A 17,483-nucleotide genomic window follows, 5' to 3' on the forward strand; every position below is an offset into this window, starting at 1 on the left:
TCTTGAATCTTCTTTGATCTCAGAACAGATGTAGTAAGGTTAAGCCACTAAAGTCAGTAGCCTAGTGCTACACATGCTTACAGGAACGTGAAGCTTTCCCTCAAACTTAAAAACGTATCCAAGTAGCTTGCAGTTGTCACCCTACCACTCCAAATGTAAAACTGACATTTACAAATATGCAACAATAGTCAGAAAAGTATTTTTTTTAATTTATATTTACCATTCAACATTGCAATCGCTGCTGTCTGTCCCATTGAAGAACACGGCAGCGCGGCGTGTTTTGGAACTATACCGGCTTACCTGAACCACGTGACCACCCTGCCGGTTGGTCTACTTTTGGAGGACGTTACTTCAGGCGTTGACGCCAGATTGGGCGTTTTTTCCCGCTCTATTGGGCCTCTTTTACACACCAGCTCGCTCTTCTCTTAAAGACACACACACACACACACACACGCACGCACGCACGCACACGCACACACACGCACGCACGCACGCACGCACACACACAACCACACACACACACTCACACTCACACTCACACTCACACTCACACTCACACTCACACTCACATTCACACTCACACACATACCAGCGGTGCAGGGCAATTCATTTGACCTTTCTGATTCTTCAGTTCAATTAATTTTACATTTCTGCATTTTTAGCAAAGTTTATGCGCTTTTCATTCAGCTGTCACTTTATTTGTTTCCAATCATTTAAATTGTCTTAAATGGTGTGCATGTTTACATTGTTTACTCCATTTAGACTTTTGAACTTTTGTTCAAATCCCTTCACTTGATATAAGAGGTTGAAATATTTTCAACCTCACTTTGTACTACAGCACTCATCGCATTTTCTCCAGGAAATGCATTTTCTAGTTCATTATTATTGCATATTTCTGTGACATTATTTTTATTTCAACCAACGTCCTATTATCGATGATGTGGTAAATGGGAATCTTTCAAATACATAGTAATGTAATTTAACCAAAAACGAGTACGACGGATAAATAAACACATCTATAGTTGATCCCGGGAGGAACATTATTATACATATTAATGTCTTGCGTGACTGTTATAATTGCTTTGTAGACCAATTTATTTATTGATATGCAGACATATTCTTTATTGATATATAGACCTGTTCATCGATTTATATGAAGACCTATTTATTGATTGATATGTAGACCTATTTATTTATTGCTATTTAGACCTGTTTATTTATTGTTATTTAAACCTGTATATTTATTGATATTGGAACCTATTTATTTACTAACATGAATACCTATTTATTTCTAAGTAGACCTATTTATTAACTTTTACGTGTATCTATTCATTTATTTATGATATGTCTATTTATAACGGATGCCTCGTGAGCATTTAACACGTGACGTAGCACCAAATCTGTGCTGCTTTTAATTAACTCCGGCCGTATTGTTCCGTTGATATGTTTCCGCCCCTCAAAGACAGAGTGTGGTTGGTTTACTAAGGTTCCGCCCTCATCTCGTACCGGACGCAGCTCGCCATGTACCGCTCTCTGCGAAGCGTTCAGCGGTTCAGCTGCAGCACCGTGTCCCTGCATAGACCCCTCACCAGGATAAGGACCAGGTCTGTCGTTGGAGCGGCCGTCACCCCCTGCAGAATGGTAGGTTTTAATACTTTATATATTCAGTTAGCCCCAATGACCTTAATAGCAATAGCTTAGCCGTATGGAACGAGTTACTGGTCACACTATAACTATATAACCCGCTGTGTGCGTGTGTGTGTGGTCAGACGCGTTTCTGAGTGACTCCTATTCCCCTAGTGGTTTCGTCGCCATATGTACCCAAATGAGCTATTGTAGTCGGATGATATCACTGCTGGGGTCTGTCATCAGTTAGCATCTCCGTGCCTAGACCAGAGGTCAAAGTCAGGTTTATGAAAACCTCTGCTTCAGCTGAGCTACACCGAGCATACTGTTAGTTCCGGTTCGGTCCATCCGTGGTTCGGATTGTTTGATACATGCCGTCAAGAACCTGGAGACACACCACTTTATCAATATGCATGGTTGGCGGCCAGGCAGGGCAAGGGTGGGTTTGGGAAGTGTCAACGCCCTTTAGACCTCAAGCCCCCTTTAGACCTCAAAAACACTTTAGACCTCAAGCCCCCTTTAGACCTCAAGCCCCCCTTTAGACCTCAAGCTCCCCTTTAGACCTCAAGCCCCCCTTTAGACCTCAAGCTCCCCTTTAGACCTCAAGCCCCCCTTTAGACCTCAAGCCCCCCTTTAGACCTCAAGCCCCCCTTTAGACCTCAAGCCCCCTTTAGACCTCAAGCCCCCTTTAGACCTCAAGCCCCCTTTAGACCTCAAACACACTTTAGACCTCAAGCCCCCTTTAGACCTCAAGCCCCCTTTAGACCTCAAGCCCCCTTTAGACCTCAAACACACTTTAGACCTCAAGCCCCCTTTAGACCTCAAACACACTTTAGACCTCAAACAAACTTTAGACCTCAATCACACTTTAGACCTCAAACACACTTTAGACCTCAAGCGCCCTTTAGACCTCAAACACACTTTAGACCTCAATCACACTTTTGACCTCAAATAACTATATAATGTTGCGCATGTGATGCATGCACATTGTACAGCTCATGACCAATGCACTTTTTGCTGTCTACTTCTTCCCGCCCTTTATGTGTTGGTACGTACAGGCCAGTTCAGAGTATAGGATTGAGGCGGACACCTTTGGGGAGCTGAAAGTCCCGGTGGATAAGTACTATGGCGCCCAGACGGTCCGATCCACCATGAACTTCAAGATAGGGGGTCCATCTGAGAGGATGCCCGTAAGTTTGGAGACTAATGATTGTTACTCTACACTGTTTTGATAATATATCCACAATATCTGTATGTTTCAACCCTGATCGTTTCAATAATTAAGATACAGACCAAATGTTGTGTAGACAAACATGAACCCACTGCCTACACAAATATAAGTGGAAATATTTTATTTCCTTAAGTGTCTTCTTTCTTTATTGTTTTATTTACTTTTCCAAAGACAATGTCTACAGGAAAAACGACTTGTTGGGGGAAGGGACAGCTTTAATATTGGGGCTTCAAAATATGTTTTTCCCCCATGATTTATTGTTTGTGCTGTACCTCTCAGATCCAGGTCATCCAGGCCTTTGGGGTCCTGAAGAGAGCCGCAGCAGAGGTGAACAAGGACTACGGCCTGGACCCCAAGATTGCTGATGCCATCATCCTGGCTGCAGATGAGGTAGAGCAGCTTCACAGACCAATCACAGACATAAATAAATAAGGGAGTCAAACCGCCATGGGCACGAACGTGCACAACCTGGTATATTTATCTGGAGGAATATAGTGAGCACCCCCCCCTGAGCTCTGTCTGCGGTCCCCAGGTAGCATCAGGTAAACTGGACGAGCATTTCCCCCTGGTGGTGTGGCAGACTGGCTCGGGCACTCAGAGCAACATGAACGTCAACGAGGTGATCAGCAACAGAGCCATCGAGATCCTCGGAGGGAAGCTGGGAAGCAAAGACCCCGTCCACCCCAATGACCATGTGAACAAGAGCCAGGTAACACTCCTCAAACACACACTGAGCTCTCACCCCCTGCAGCGACAGTTGACTGTATGAATCACGAGGCCCTCGTGTATCATTCCTATTTGTTGAACTGCATGAGATCAGCTAGTTGTAGATCCACTGTTGTCGTCTCTGGACCTTTTGTATTTGTGAACTGTACTTCTTAGTGTTTAACTTGGAGGTCCTCCTGGCCATAGATGTAGGAGACCAATATGGGATCTTTGCACAGATGAACGCCCCAAAGCTTCTACATAATAGATATCCTAATAAAGATCAAGATGTCAATGTAGCTATGATTATAGATTATAAAAATGTTGTAACTATTGCTTTGTCTTCTTGTTCTTTGCTACAACTTGGATCATAGTTTCACGACGATGCCTGGTCATATGTTATACATTGTAGCAGTTAATTGTACATATGTGAAGAAGAAGAGCGTCTCTTGTTTTCTTGACTATTTCCCCGGCTCCTACACACGGTAAACCCATCGGTTGTGTGCCTGTTCCAGAGCTCCAACGACACCTTCCCGACGGCCATGCACATCGCTGCGGCCACCGAGGTCCACACGGTGCTGCTGCCGGGCCTGCAGGCGCTCCACGACGCACTGGCCGCCAAGGCCGACGAGTTCAAAGACATCATCAAGATCGGACGCACGCACACGCAGGATGCCGTGCCCCTCTCTCTTGGACAGGTAGTGGCCCCCCGAGAGCCCAGCGGCCCCTTTTGGCTACTCCAGGATACTGTTGTGGTTTGAGCAGGCAGCCCAGCATCTCCATGACAAGCGGGCTTCCCGCTTGAAGGGGGTCTTTAACTGCTGGCGCGCTTGTCTTGACACGACCACACACACACACACACACGCCTTTCACTCATGAACCCCGGAGGATCTCTGGAGATAAGTAGATATCAGAGACGTGTTCACACATCCTGGAGCTGCTCTGTCTACTTTAGGCGAGGGGTGGGGCCTGGTGGAGAGTTTAACTGTTTGGCAAGCAAATATAGTTTCAACTAAAATCATGGTGAAAGTCTTCTATCTCAACCTTTTTAGTAGCCTTTTGTAGGAGCGAATGAACAAATGACCAGGAACTTGAGAGACTGTGTGTGTGTGTGTGTGTGTGTGTGTGTGTGTGTGTGTGTGTGTGTGTGTGTGTGTGTGTGTGTGTGTGTGTGTGTGTGTGTGTGTGTGTGTGTGTGTGTGTGTGTGTGTGTGTGTGTGTGTGCAGGAGTTCAGCGGCTACGTGCAGCAGGTGAAGTACAGCATGGCCCGGATCAGGGCGGCCATGCCCCGGGTGTACGAGCTGGCGGCGGGCGGCACAGCAGTCGGCACGGGGCTCAACACACGCATCGGCTTCGCCGAGAAGGTGGCCGACACTGTGGCCTCCCTCACAGGCAAGACCACGCTCCCAGGGGGCAGGACCCTCTGGTCTAGTGTCTGTAGAAATGTTCCCCGTCCAGACCCTTCCTTTGTCCTGGTAATGAGAGGGTAGCGGTACTAGTCTGACCCTAGTCCCCCCATGGTGACAGAGTTAGTCCCCCCAGGGTGACAGAGTTAGTCCCCCCAGGGTGACAGCAGGTGTGTGACGGAGTGAGTCCCCCCAGGGTGACAGCAGGTGTGTGACAGAGTGAGTCCCCCCTGGGTGACAGCAGGTGTCTGACAGAGTGAGTCCCCCCTGGGTGACAGCAGGTGTGTGACAGAGTGAGTCCCCCCTGGGTGACAGCCGGTGTGTGACAGAGTGAGTCCCCCCTGGGTGACAGCAGGTGTGTGACAGAGTGAGTCCCCCCTGGGTGACAGCAGGTGTGTGTCCCGCCTCCGCAGGCTTGCCCTTCATTACGGCCCCCAACAAGTTTGAGGCGCTGGCGGCCCACGACGCGCTGGTGGAGCTGAGCGGGGCGCTGAACACGGTGGCCGTCAGCATGATGAAGATCGCCAACGACGTGCGCTTCCTGGGCTCTGGCCCGCGCTCCGGCCTGGGGGAGCTCATCCTGCCGGAGAACGAGCCGGGCAGCAGCATCATGCCAGGTCTGTTCCCTCTACTGCCCTACTGACACTGTAGGGAGCCTGAAGGCAGCAGCATCAGGCCAGGTCTGTCCCTCTCCCTACTGCCCTACTGACACTGTAGGGAGCCTGAAGGGCATGGCTGTCCCTCAGCTGTTAGAGTAGATCCGTTTCGTGCGTCAGCCTCTGTTGGAAACTATTTAGATTTACTCCGGACAAATTTCTGACCAATCGGGGCATCTCTTCCCTGATGAAATATATCCACACACATAGACACAGACAGACGCATACAGACAGCGACAGACGCATACACACACATTGGCAGACACTCACTCACACAGTGGCTGTGTCCCTCTGCCTGTCCAGCTGTCGACATTTGGAGCAGTTTCAGATTACAAGTTGAGTTTTATTTTAGGGATGGCCTTTCCCTAACCCCTTGGGCCTGGTCTCTCCGTCACACACTGTGAGCAGGCAAGGTGAACCCCACCCAGTGCGAGGCCATGACCATGGTGGCAGCCCAGGTGATGGGGAACCACGTGGCCGTCACCATCGGAGGCAGCAACGGACACTTTGAGCTGAACGTCTTCAAACCCATGATGGTACAACACCTGAGTAGACCGGATCGGTGTCATGGACGCTCCACTTTCATTATACTTGGGTAACATTATTTTCTTTCTCTCGCTCACTCACACTCTCAGATTAAGAACGTGCTGAACTCGGCCCAGCTGCTGGGCCACGCCTCCGTCTCCTTCACCACCAACTGTGTGGTGGGCATCCAGGCCAACACGGCGCGCATCAACCAGCTGATGAACGACTCCCTCATGCTGGTGACCGCCCTTAACCCTCACATTGGTGAGTCCTCAGACCTCACAACACACACATTCTACAAGTTTATTACACGGGTCTTAATGCCGCGGAACGCTCCGTTCACTTGCATGGGCCCTTCGCAACTTCCGGCGGTGAATTATATTTGATAATTCACCAACTATAATTGACCGCTGTCAAGGAAAAGAAAGGATTTTTTGCCTCTAATGACGTCTTTGGTATAACTCTGCAAGTAGTCCAGTAACTTGTCAACCCCAGCGTCTTCGGTTGCTAAGCGACGTCAATGTCTTTGGCAGACTAGTCGTAGCCGTGTAATAAGCGGGATAATGTATAGAACATCGCCAGTCATTATCGTAGGGGGTTATTCCTTCAGGGCGAAGCAAGACACCTCCGCTGATCGGTGTCCTGCCCTGCATCAGTGTCCTGTTCGCCCTGTGGTTTGTTTACCATTAAAAGTGAAAGAAAATGTCGGCCGTGTGGGAGTATTTCACGGTCTCGGAGAAAGATCAGCGAAATGCAGTTTGTAAGACATGTTCCAGTGGCATTTCAAGAGGAGGAAGCATTAAACATGGAAACATCGGCCGCTGCCGTCTGTGTATGTCATCTTATTTTCCGATTGCGAACATCGGCCGTTACCGATGTTTGTCCGATACATCGGTGTATCCCTAATTATTATCAGATACATGTGGTACATTTCCCCCCTCTATAAACCATCTTAAAACCCTACTCACAAAACTCAGAACAGAGTTTTGTGAGCTTCCTGTCTTCCTGGAAGACGGGAAGCTCAGCTGCCCTGACTGCTGTGGTTCATGTATTACTGTATTCGCTCCCTCCAGGTTATGACAAAGCGGCCCAGATAGCGAAGACGGCCCACAAGAAGGGCACCACGCTGAAGGCCATGGCCGTGGAGCTGGGCTACGTCACCGAGGACCAGTTCGACCAGTGGGTGAGGCCCAGCGACATGCTCGGCCCCAAATAAACACCAGCACCGCCACCAGCACCGGCTCCCTGGAGAAACAAGAGCATCTGTAGGGGAATAGAAGTATCCAGTGGCCCTGGGAATGGGAGGTGGAGGTGGAGGGCAGAGCCAGGGAAGGAGGACACGGCCGGGGGGTTAATGTGCTTCAAGGACCTTTTGCCAATTCAACTCATCCCAACCTTTACAAAGCTCCCTTGTGATTCATGATGCTGACATTATGCTATAGCCAAAGAATAGCGCGACTTGTTCCAATATTACAGGAGGGATACCTGACGGTGTGTAAAGGGGAGATCCACACTACAGTTCAGGTCTGTCTGAGGGGTTCAGGACAGCTGGTGTCGGTTTCATTGCGCATGTTTGTGTAAAATAAACAATTGAAACAGATGTACAGTGGTTTATGTCAAAGATGCACACCCAATATCCAACATTGTGGGTCTGAAAGAAACCTCGGGGACACATGGATAGGGTTAGCGCTGGATCACTTCTGTTGTCCAGTCTTATAATCTTTCCTCATGTCTGTCGGTTTATAGGGAGTTTATTTACCATTACAATAGTATTCATTATTGAGTTGCCTATAAACTGTGATGCATGTAAGTAAAGTGATGTTTAAATTAGCTTGCTGTAGTAAGTGACTAATGGGTGTTAGACTAACAAACTTATTTTTTGATTGACCTGAGAAGGGTAAAAAAAACCTACAAATGAACGATTTATAAACATGCAATTTACTTTAAGCACACACGCGTTATAATAAATGACATCCATGTCACCTGGCTCAGGCTCTGTATTTATGCTATTGGGTTGGTTATTTTTTAATTCCGTTATTATTCTTGATTAGATTTGTTGCTTAGGAAGTACAATATACAACACTTGCACTCATCCATTGACACCTGTGCCCTGTTTCTGGTCGGATAGCCACCAGGGGGCAGCGTTTCAGCTCTTTACAATACAGCGTAACAGTGACCGCCCCCTTTTTGAACGGCTCAGGTTCCAGAAGTAAATTTGCCTTTCATTTACTCCATTGACTTTTCAGAAAATCGTTATACATAAGAGTTTTAAGACTGGAACCAAGCCAATTATCCCTCAAGTTCGTCGTGACATAACACATTTGATTTGGGCCGAAATAAATAAACGGAAAAAAAAGGCAAAGGTACAAGACTGTACAATATATATATATTGTGAACGAGTGAAGGTACTACTTATCTCATAAATCATTTTATGGGATGAGTATTTTTCCACGTGTAGAGATCATTCCCACTACAGCTCTAACAACTCTAAATTTCCATTAATCTAAGGAAATCATGGTTCTTCTGTAGTAAGCGATCGAGTTCAGTGGCAGGCTGCAGCACTGACTTTCGCGGGTGCGGGTAAACGTTTCCATCGTAACAGCGAGTTCCACCAATCAGACGTGTAACACTTAAAGGCCCACTATGCAACTTCGGGAATTTCTTCGCTGTTTTCTTGGTTTTGGCACGCACATTTCTCTACACAGCGCCCCCTACAGCTTCGTAGTAGATATTTTACAACACTGTCGTAACAACTCGTTGACGACCCTTCCCCATGCACTTCTACGCGAGCCATGTGCATTTGTTTTCAAAGAATGCCGGCGAATGCGTGGAGCCATGTCCAAAGTAAATGTTCATAAAGTGTAGGCAAGGTTATACATTTTTAAAATGGTGTATTTGTATTGCAATAAACATAAAGCCATCCTTTTTATAGTTGACGGGGAGAATTTATATCCTAGATTATAATTGTTTTATCTTAGGTTGAACAGAACAATCAGTGTGAGAGTGTTGGCCAACATAATAATCTAAATAAACAAGAACCTGGATTCGGGGATTCAGTCTGTATCTGGGGGACGAGACAGACGAACAGCAAAACACCAATGGAAACAAAGGTGTTTATATGGTTGCAACCAAGCAAGCTAGAAACATACAGGGCTCACAACAAAACGGTCGAGAAAACAATTTTTACAGGGCTCACAACAAAATGGTTGAGCAAACACATTTGTACAGAGACTATCAACATCAAGAATACCACGAAGACAAAGTTCACCAAAGGGTACTTTCAATTTCAAAAGCAACACGGCCAAGTCGGAGTCTGATTTGAAGTCTTCTTTTTCTTTCAGTTCACGCTATTCCTGAAAAGCTTGCCCAACGTTTACTCGTGTCTGGCCTCTCTGTCGGTCAGTCTCCCTTTTCTCTTCTTCTGTTCCTCCGACATTGGGTTTCTCTGTCTCTTTTTAGTCGGCTGATCTATGATGAATTTAACAATCCCTAAGTTACTTGTGTTTATATCGAGCCGGTTCCGTGTTTGGGGGTCTGTGCCGCAAAGCAATTCGTTACTTCGCGAGACCCGAGACTCCCGCGAGAGTGGGCGGCGGGTCGCCGGCAGAAACATATTTATTTTCTCCGCCAAGATGCGCAAGGGGGAGTTGAAACAACGAACAATCGAACAGAAATGTATAATGGAACCATCACAATGACTCCTAGCCTGTTATATTAAGGTAAATCAAGCCAAAAAAGTTGCATAGTTCCCCTTTCACTCGTGTCTGATCTCTTTTCTGGTCCATTCTTCTTTTGTTCCACCGACAGTCGCCTCTTGGGTCCCTTATCAGTCGAATGATCCACAGGGGTTGACACTAACGGTTGCCCGCTTGCCCGGGGCAAGTAAAAAAAATGTTTGGGCAAGTTGAGATTTTTTCTGGTTGCCCGAACGGGCAAGTGGATTTTGGGTGGATGTTAATATAAAAGCTATTTATTCAAATGTTTTTAGAAACTGCAGAACAACCTATTGTTCCGCAAAACCACACAATATAGAAGTATTTGCAATTGATCAGCGCGCTGTCTTCTCTTCTCTCGGAAAGCGAGTTAACAGACACGCATCGCTTCAGTGCGAATATAGCCCCGCCTTCTGTCACTCACTCGCAGTGCGGTCTCTGGCAGTGATTCGCTAAAGGTTAGCCAACACAGCTAGCATCTCAAGTGCAGCACCTCCGCGAACGGTTTAGGTATAAGTTAAATGGAGTAGTGATGGAGGAGTGCAGTTTGGAAGTACTTTGGATTGAGGCAAATTATCAAGGAAAGTCAAGAACACGGTTTTGTGTTTCATAACTGTGCACATGCGCACAGCAATAGCGATCTTTTTCACGAAATTGGACCCTCACAAACTACTGTATATATTACATGAAAGCTGAGCCTCCACTTATTCCAACAGTCCAAACCATATCATTCTGTGACTAAAACTCGCAAATAACAACTTAAGAAGAAACGTCCCCTTTTCTTTTAACAACCAAAAATGAAGTATAACCTTTGTGATTTTTTTCCACAAAGTTGATTCTGATCGAATAAAACCGCCATAAACAGATTATCCAGTATCTGGGCCAAATTTTGCAACTTAACATGGTGTTTTCAATCAATGAATAAGAGAAGGTTTCTTAGGAAATAGGTAAATTGCCTTCAATCAGAAAACATATTCTTCAGCGCAATCTAGTGGCCATATATTTATTTGCGAGTGTTTGGCTTGGTGCATTCGATTGCCCTGAACTTTAAATAGAGGTGTCAAGTGTCAAAATTGTAAGATATCTACCTTATTTGTGTCTCATAGTAAGACAGCGCTCCCAACTGTTAACGACCAACTGATACTGATAATTATTTCAGGTGGAAATGTTATCTTCCACTTATGCTGTGTTCCATGGCTTTATTCACTTTAACCAAGTATTATCCCCATTGAATATTTCACTTGCACAACAATCTTTCTTTTGGCCCAAAGATGACATTATCGCCCTTGCAGTTGTGGAGATATAATCTCTTTACTTTGGGTATGTTCTTTCCTGAAAAAAACGTTTCCCCTGATATCGAAAATGGTATAGAATATCGATCTTTTTCCAGGAATAGTGTTGAAGTTAGAAAATCCAGTATCGTGACTGACAACCTACTAGAAACGCGATTGTGATTATTCAGTTAGAGCTACAAGAAACTTGAAAGTTAAAAAAGACATATCTTTGCTACTACCTCTGACATTTAGTTATGTACATTTGCATCAAATCATGCAGGTCTACATATAACTTGGCGATAGCTTGCAACTGTGGACTGAAATCACTTCATGGCACGATGTGACCGCTCGATAAATAAGTAAACGAAGAGAAGTTTGTTATTTTTTAAACACATGTGTGGAAGCTAACATTCAGCTTCAGTCTGAGCTGGGATGATTTTTCTGAGCCCCCCCAAAACCAGGCCGGGTGCCTGGCAAAATGAGGCCCGTTCACGATTCTGATTATTATTTGGGCAAGTGAACATTACATTCGGGAAAGTTGAACCTGACCTGTACTTGCCCGATGGGCAAGTGCTTTTGAAACCTTAGTGTCAACCCCTGCATGATGAATGCAACAATTGCCTCGCAACTGGCTGTTTATATCTAGCCGGTGCCATGTTTGGGTGTGTGTCTGTGCCGTAAAGCATTTTCGAAACTACAATCTGACTACATTTTCGAGGATACTTCCCCTGCGTCACATCCGGATTGGCTCGGTCCGAACAGATCAAGTTATAACAAATTCCGTTAATTAAAACAGAAACTCGTCACATTCTGTTGTTATTCTTTTTATCGGGGAATCAATGTTAAACGCCAATAGGCTAAAGAGACACAACAGAAACACATACACCGCAATCATATAATACATATATTATCCACCCCCAGTCTATGCCTAGCGGGAGCTGAAATATGGCTTGAGATTCACAACATTCACGGTGTCTTCCCTCCTAGATTGGTCTTCCCATCTGACTTTGTAGTTAATGGGCCCTAACTTTTTCATCACTACAGCTGGACCAGACCATTTTGGCGCAAGCTTGGATGAACATTTTGCTGCTGCATTGGAGAGATGATGAGCTTTGACCCAGACCAGGTCTCCATCGGAGAATTGCGCATTTCTCCTGTGGATATTGTAATACCTGGCTTGTCTGGCTTTGGCCGCATTCACTCTCCTATTCTGCTAGCTTCTGCTGTCTTTCCATCACAGAGTAGCCTGGCTGTTCTGGAGATGGCATCGGGGATTTGGTGATGAGCCTTTCCAGTGGTCCTTTCAGGCTCCTCCCAATCGCCAGTTGAGCTGGTGTTGTCCCGGTGGTGTCATGCACGGCCGTGTTTATTGCAAACCTAAACTCGGGCAACCAGCGATCCCACTCTCAGTGATTATTGCCAACATACGAGGCCATCATTGTCTTAAGGGTCCTATTGACCCGCTCTGTTAAATTGGTCTGTGGGTGGTAGCTGGTGGTCAATTTCTGAGTGACACCCCAATTCTTACAGAGATCTGCCAGCAGATTACTGGTGAACTGGGGTCCTCTGTCTGACAGTAAGTATTTGGGTACGCCCCAACGCAGAAACACATCATCTTTGATGATCCGGCACAGCTTGGTAGATGTACTGTCTCTCAAAGGGAACAATTCCACCCACTTGGTATAGTAATCCACTATTACTAAAAGGAAAGTGTTCCGTTGCTTGGTGATCGGCAAGGGTCCCATGTAATCAATCCCCAGCATGTAGTTTGGCTCTTCTACGACTGTGGTATGAAGAAGTCCTGCTGGCTTCTGGTTGGATGGTTTATATTGCTGACAAGTTTGGCAATTCTTAATGTAGGACCACACATCTTTTCGGATGGAGGGCCACCAAGCAACGTCCATGATTTTCAGCAATGTCTTCATCCGGCCCAAATGCCCTCCTAATGGATTGTCATGGTAATATCCAAGGAAGTCATTCACCATAGATTTAGGCACAGCTAATTGGTATTTGGCTCCGACCTCGGTACTGGGAAGTCGTCGATATAATACACCCTGGTGTTCTTCAAAACCGATCCGATCAGTTCTGTCATCGGAGTCAGTCACTGGCCTGAGGCTTGTGAGGTCATCATCCTTGGCTTGGGCTTGGGAAATCTCCCCCCTTGGGATGTCAGCCCAGATCTTCGCCTTGGTGACGGACACACATGGTGCCATTAAGCCTGGTGGAGGGGTTATCGCCCGGGATAAGGCATCTGGGACCATGTTCAAACATCCCTTCCTATAGCAGACGGTGAAATTGAACTGTTGTAACCGCAAGATCCATCTGGTGAGCCGAGAACTTGTTTTCGGGCAATTGAAGGCCCAGGAGAGGGCAGCATGGTCAGTATAGACCTCAAACTTTACTCCCTCCAAGTAATGCCTCCACTTCTCCACAGCCCAGACAACAGCGAGACATTCCTTCTCAGAGGTGGAGTAGTTGCATTCTGCCCCTCTGATACCTCTAGAGGCGTATGCAATCACTTTTTCTCCCTCTGGTCTTCTCTGTGTCAGGACAGCTCCAAATCCTAGGTCACTGGCATCTGTATGCACCTGGAAGGTTATACGGTGGTCTGGCTGAGCAAGTACAGGAGGCATTCTCAAAGCATTCTTCAGTTGCTCCACGGCTGTTTCGCATTCAGGTGTCCATTTCCATTCCACCCCTTTCCGTTTCAACTTATTTAATGGTGCTGCAAGGTTTGCAAAGTTTGGAATGAACTTATGGTACCATCCTGCAAGACCAAGGAATCTCTGCAAAGATTTAAGATTAGTTGGTGTGGGGTAATCCGTCACAGCCGATGTCTTTGCTGGATCAATCTCCACTACTTTTGAAGAGATCACATGGCCCAAGAAGGTAATCTGGTCTTGAAAGAAATGACACTTGGCCATGTTCAAGGAAAGGTTGGCAGCATGGAGCCTTGAAAAGACGGCCTCAAGGTCCCTCAGGTGCTGTTCACGGCTTGGAGAGAGTATAATTATGTCATCAATGTAGACAAAACAATTAGAACCTCTTAAGTTGCCTAACACACGCTCCATCAGACGCTGGAAAGTGGCACCAGCATTCCGCAAACCGAAAGGCATGGAGCGAAACTGGAATAGCCCCAATCGGTGACGACAGCAGTTTTCGCCTTTCGCCATTGCCACTTGCCAGTATCCTGATTGAAGATCAAGTGAGCTAAAGCAGGTGGCGCCATGCAAGGATTCAATGATCTCGTGAATCAGAGGCATTGGGTAGGCATCTTGCAGAGTCTTGGCATTCAGACGCCGATAGTCAACACAGAACCTATATTCTCCTGTTGGTTTAGCCACTAGAACTACTGGTGATGCCCAAGCTGATGAGGATGGTTCAATGATTTGGTCTTTTAACATTTTTTTAATGTGCTCTTGAATGATATCCTTCTTAAAAGGTGAAACCCTGTAAGCCGGACTCCGCACCGGCATTTGGTCTGTGGTTGGAATCCGTTGCCCTTCCAGGGTAGTTCTTCCCAGCTGGCTTGAACACACTGTTGCCCACTTCCTGGCTAGAGGAAGCATCTCAGCTGGTAGATTCCTCTCGTCCCGCTCATGGGAAGATCCTTGAGACTCAGGCATTACAGGCTTTTGGATTGACACAGCCATGTATAATCCAGTGTTGGCCTTTTTCCAGGTGAGGGTTTCTTTATTGTGGGGTAGGAAGGGAAAGTATTGGTACCTGTTGTGAACCACGTCCCGCACTCCGTACTCATTTTCTCCCAGATGAAGGTGTGTGTGGGTTTTGGTAAGGAAGTCTAGCCCCAAAATCAAGGCAAAAGCTAGGTTTTTGTCATCCATGATATGGGTCTCCAGTGACCAGCAAGTATCATGCCAGACATACGTTAATTTAGCTTTCCCCAGTGGAGCATGCACCTTTCCATCTGCAAGCACAAAGGACTGATTAGAACAGGGTTCAAGCGTCTCTCTTTCCCGCACAATCTGTTTCCAGAGCTGTTGAGTCATTAAAGAGTAAGTGCAGCCAGTGTCAAAAATTGCTTCACCCTTTAAGCCGCGCACCTCAATGGGAACTACCAGTATTGTAAGACCCTCCCCTTTAGTCATCTTAAGCCTAACTTTATTGTCCACTGCTGACACCTGCAGGCTGACCTTGGGTGTAGGACCTTTTCTCTGTGTCCTTTCTGAGGATGGCTGCTCCTGCACCTTTTTCCAGTAGCCTTTGGTCGACGCCCAGTCTTTTTCCACCATAGATCCAACTCTAACTAATGGTTCTACCGTGGAGACTGTACCTCTCAGACTAGTGGCTAGCTTGGGATTGCAGTTGTTAAGTATTCTTCTGACCACATCACTCTCATCAATGTTTGGCTTCCACTTTAGACATAATGCTCGATAGTCATAGGCAAAATCTCTCAAACATTGTTCTGGGTCTTGGACCATGGTTCTGAGTTTCTCTTCTATTTCCGTTTGGTAATCCCCAGAGAGAAATGCACCAAGAAAGGCTTCCCTGAATTCAGCCCAGTTGGACACTTGGACACAGTTGGACACTTGGACACAGTTGGACACCACCAACTATGTGCAGGCCCTTCAAAGATAGTGCCTAGTGTGCCTGTCAGTTCAGCATCGGTCATGGGTCTTAATAGGGGTGCAACGGATCATCATTGATCCGTGATCCGTTCGGATCATCTATTTCGGTTCGGCACACGCATGATCCGCGGATTGATTTATGAAAAAAAAAAAAATTGCGCATGTTCAGTCCACACACAGCCGTAACCATTCCTGCTAGTTCCAGGGACAGAGCTACTTAACACGCTCTGGGTAAAAGTCTGCAACAGTTCCCTTTTCAATAAGCAAACAGTCCTATGGCTCGTTGTGATTTATTGTCCTCAGCGTACAACATGAAGAACAGTGGGCATGGAAAATAAAAGTAGGCTAGACTTCGGTGACTACTGTAACGATAACTGCTGCCTCCAGTGCTACGTCTGTTTCCATATACTCGCGCTGCCACACAAACCGGTCGCCTAGGTTACCACACAGACGTAACACGTAGCTGACATAGCGATTGCTAACATAAAGAAAAACACATCGAGCATGGCCACGCATTTACAGCGACATCACCCCGGTGTTTCACTGACAGGAGTGAAACCGAAAGCGGCTCAACAACCGCTCATCACCGCAGCATTTAAGCAGCCCCTTCTTCCACAATCAGACCGGGCTAAAGCAATCACAAACGCTATTTTTTTAGCTGATCCGTAAAATGATCCGATCCGTGACTCTGATCCGAGGAACGATCCGAACCGTGAGTTTTTTGATCCGTTGCACCCCTAGGTCTTAAGGTCAAAAAGTTCTCGCACTTCTCAATAAAGTTTAACACATCACCTGTGTCCCTTGAATCTTTAAATCTGGGGAAATCAATTTTAACAGGAAGTCTTTGTGCTACACTGGAGACCGATGATCGATCAAAAGCGGAACGAGTTAGCGGAGAGCTATGCCGAATGGAGCAGGTTTTCATCTTGCTGAGTTGTGCTTCCCAGTGCACATCTCGTCGTCGGAAACAATTCACAATTGCTTTCTCAAGTGCAACCATTGACTTTTGTCCATTGCTTTCCATCTCAAGAAACCTGGTGTCTACATAGTGCCTGAAACCTTCTTCTCTTGTTAGAGCGCCCTCTACTGATCCTCTAAACTCTGCCTCCAAGGATATAATCTTTTCCCCAGTTTCAGTAAAGTTCGCTTGCAATCCTTCCAGCAGTGTATCATGCATCTTCTCTGCAACCATTTCTTCCTCATCATCAATTTCCTCTTCGTCATCATCCACATAGAGTTCACTTATCAAAGAGGCCACCTCCGCTATATGATCTCTAAATGTAATAAAATCTCCTGGGGCAGGGGTAGGAGGGTTATACCCGTCAAGTATCTCTGCTTCCTCCTGACTCATGTTTACTAAAGTAATTTACTATAGCCTACACACCAACCTAAATATGGTAAATAAATGTTAGCTATGTTTTCAATAATTTCCCCAATACAAAAAACTCAAATGAAAAAGATTTCACCAAACAAATATACAGCGTGCTTGTTCCCAACATGGCATTTCATCAATATACAAGATTAAACAAATAACAAAACTTCGAGAGTCTAACTCTCCATTATCTCACTCTGGGTTTAGACACGCACTCACCTGGCATAACACAGGAAACAACGATCGCTTCAAACTAACAAAAAAAACACCAGCAGCCTGGATTTAGAAAACAGATAAATAACCACAATTACTGCAGTTTCTTAGCCTAAATATTTTGCGTTGTTAACACCCGATACCCCCGTTCTGGCCACCATATATAACAAAT

The 17,483-nt window shown here is 46.1% G+C and overlaps 1 protein-coding gene across 1 annotated transcript; it reads left to right on the top strand.

Moving 5' to 3' along the window:
* Positions 1-1,409: 1,409 nt before the first annotated feature.
* Positions 1,410-8,152, top strand: fh (fumarate hydratase). Its single transcript, XM_056576625.1, has 10 exons — positions 1,410-1,641; positions 2,685-2,816; positions 3,137-3,247; positions 3,390-3,566; positions 4,078-4,260; positions 4,790-4,955; positions 5,383-5,586; positions 6,034-6,161; positions 6,261-6,414; positions 7,224-8,152. The coding sequence occupies exons 1-10, from the start codon at positions 1,522-1,524 to the stop codon at positions 7,364-7,366; spliced, it is 1,518 nt and encodes a 505-aa protein (XP_056432600.1). The 5' UTR covers positions 1,410-1,521; the 3' UTR covers positions 7,367-8,152.
* The last annotated feature ends 9,331 nt before the right edge of the window (positions 8,153-17,483 follow it).

Source organism: Gadus chalcogrammus, chromosome 18 (assembly GCF_026213295.1).
Source record: "Gadus chalcogrammus isolate NIFS_2021 chromosome 18, NIFS_Gcha_1.0, whole genome shotgun sequence".
NCBI lineage: Eukaryota > Metazoa > Chordata > Actinopteri > Gadiformes > Gadidae > Gadus > Gadus chalcogrammus.

Excerpts from the sequence above, each read along its gene's own strand:
- fh (XM_056576625.1), top strand. The coding sequence starts at position 1,522 with ATGTACCGCTCTCTGCGAAGCGTTCAGCGGTTCAGCTGCAGCACCGTG. Across the intron at positions 1,642-2,684 it reads CCGTCACCCCCTGCAGAATG|GCCAGTTCAGAGTATAGGAT; the intron begins GTAGGTTTTAAT and ends TGGTACGTACAG. Across the intron at positions 5,587-6,033 it reads GGGCAGCAGCATCATGCCAG|GCAAGGTGAACCCCACCCAG; the intron begins GTCTGTTCCCTC and ends CACTGTGAGCAG.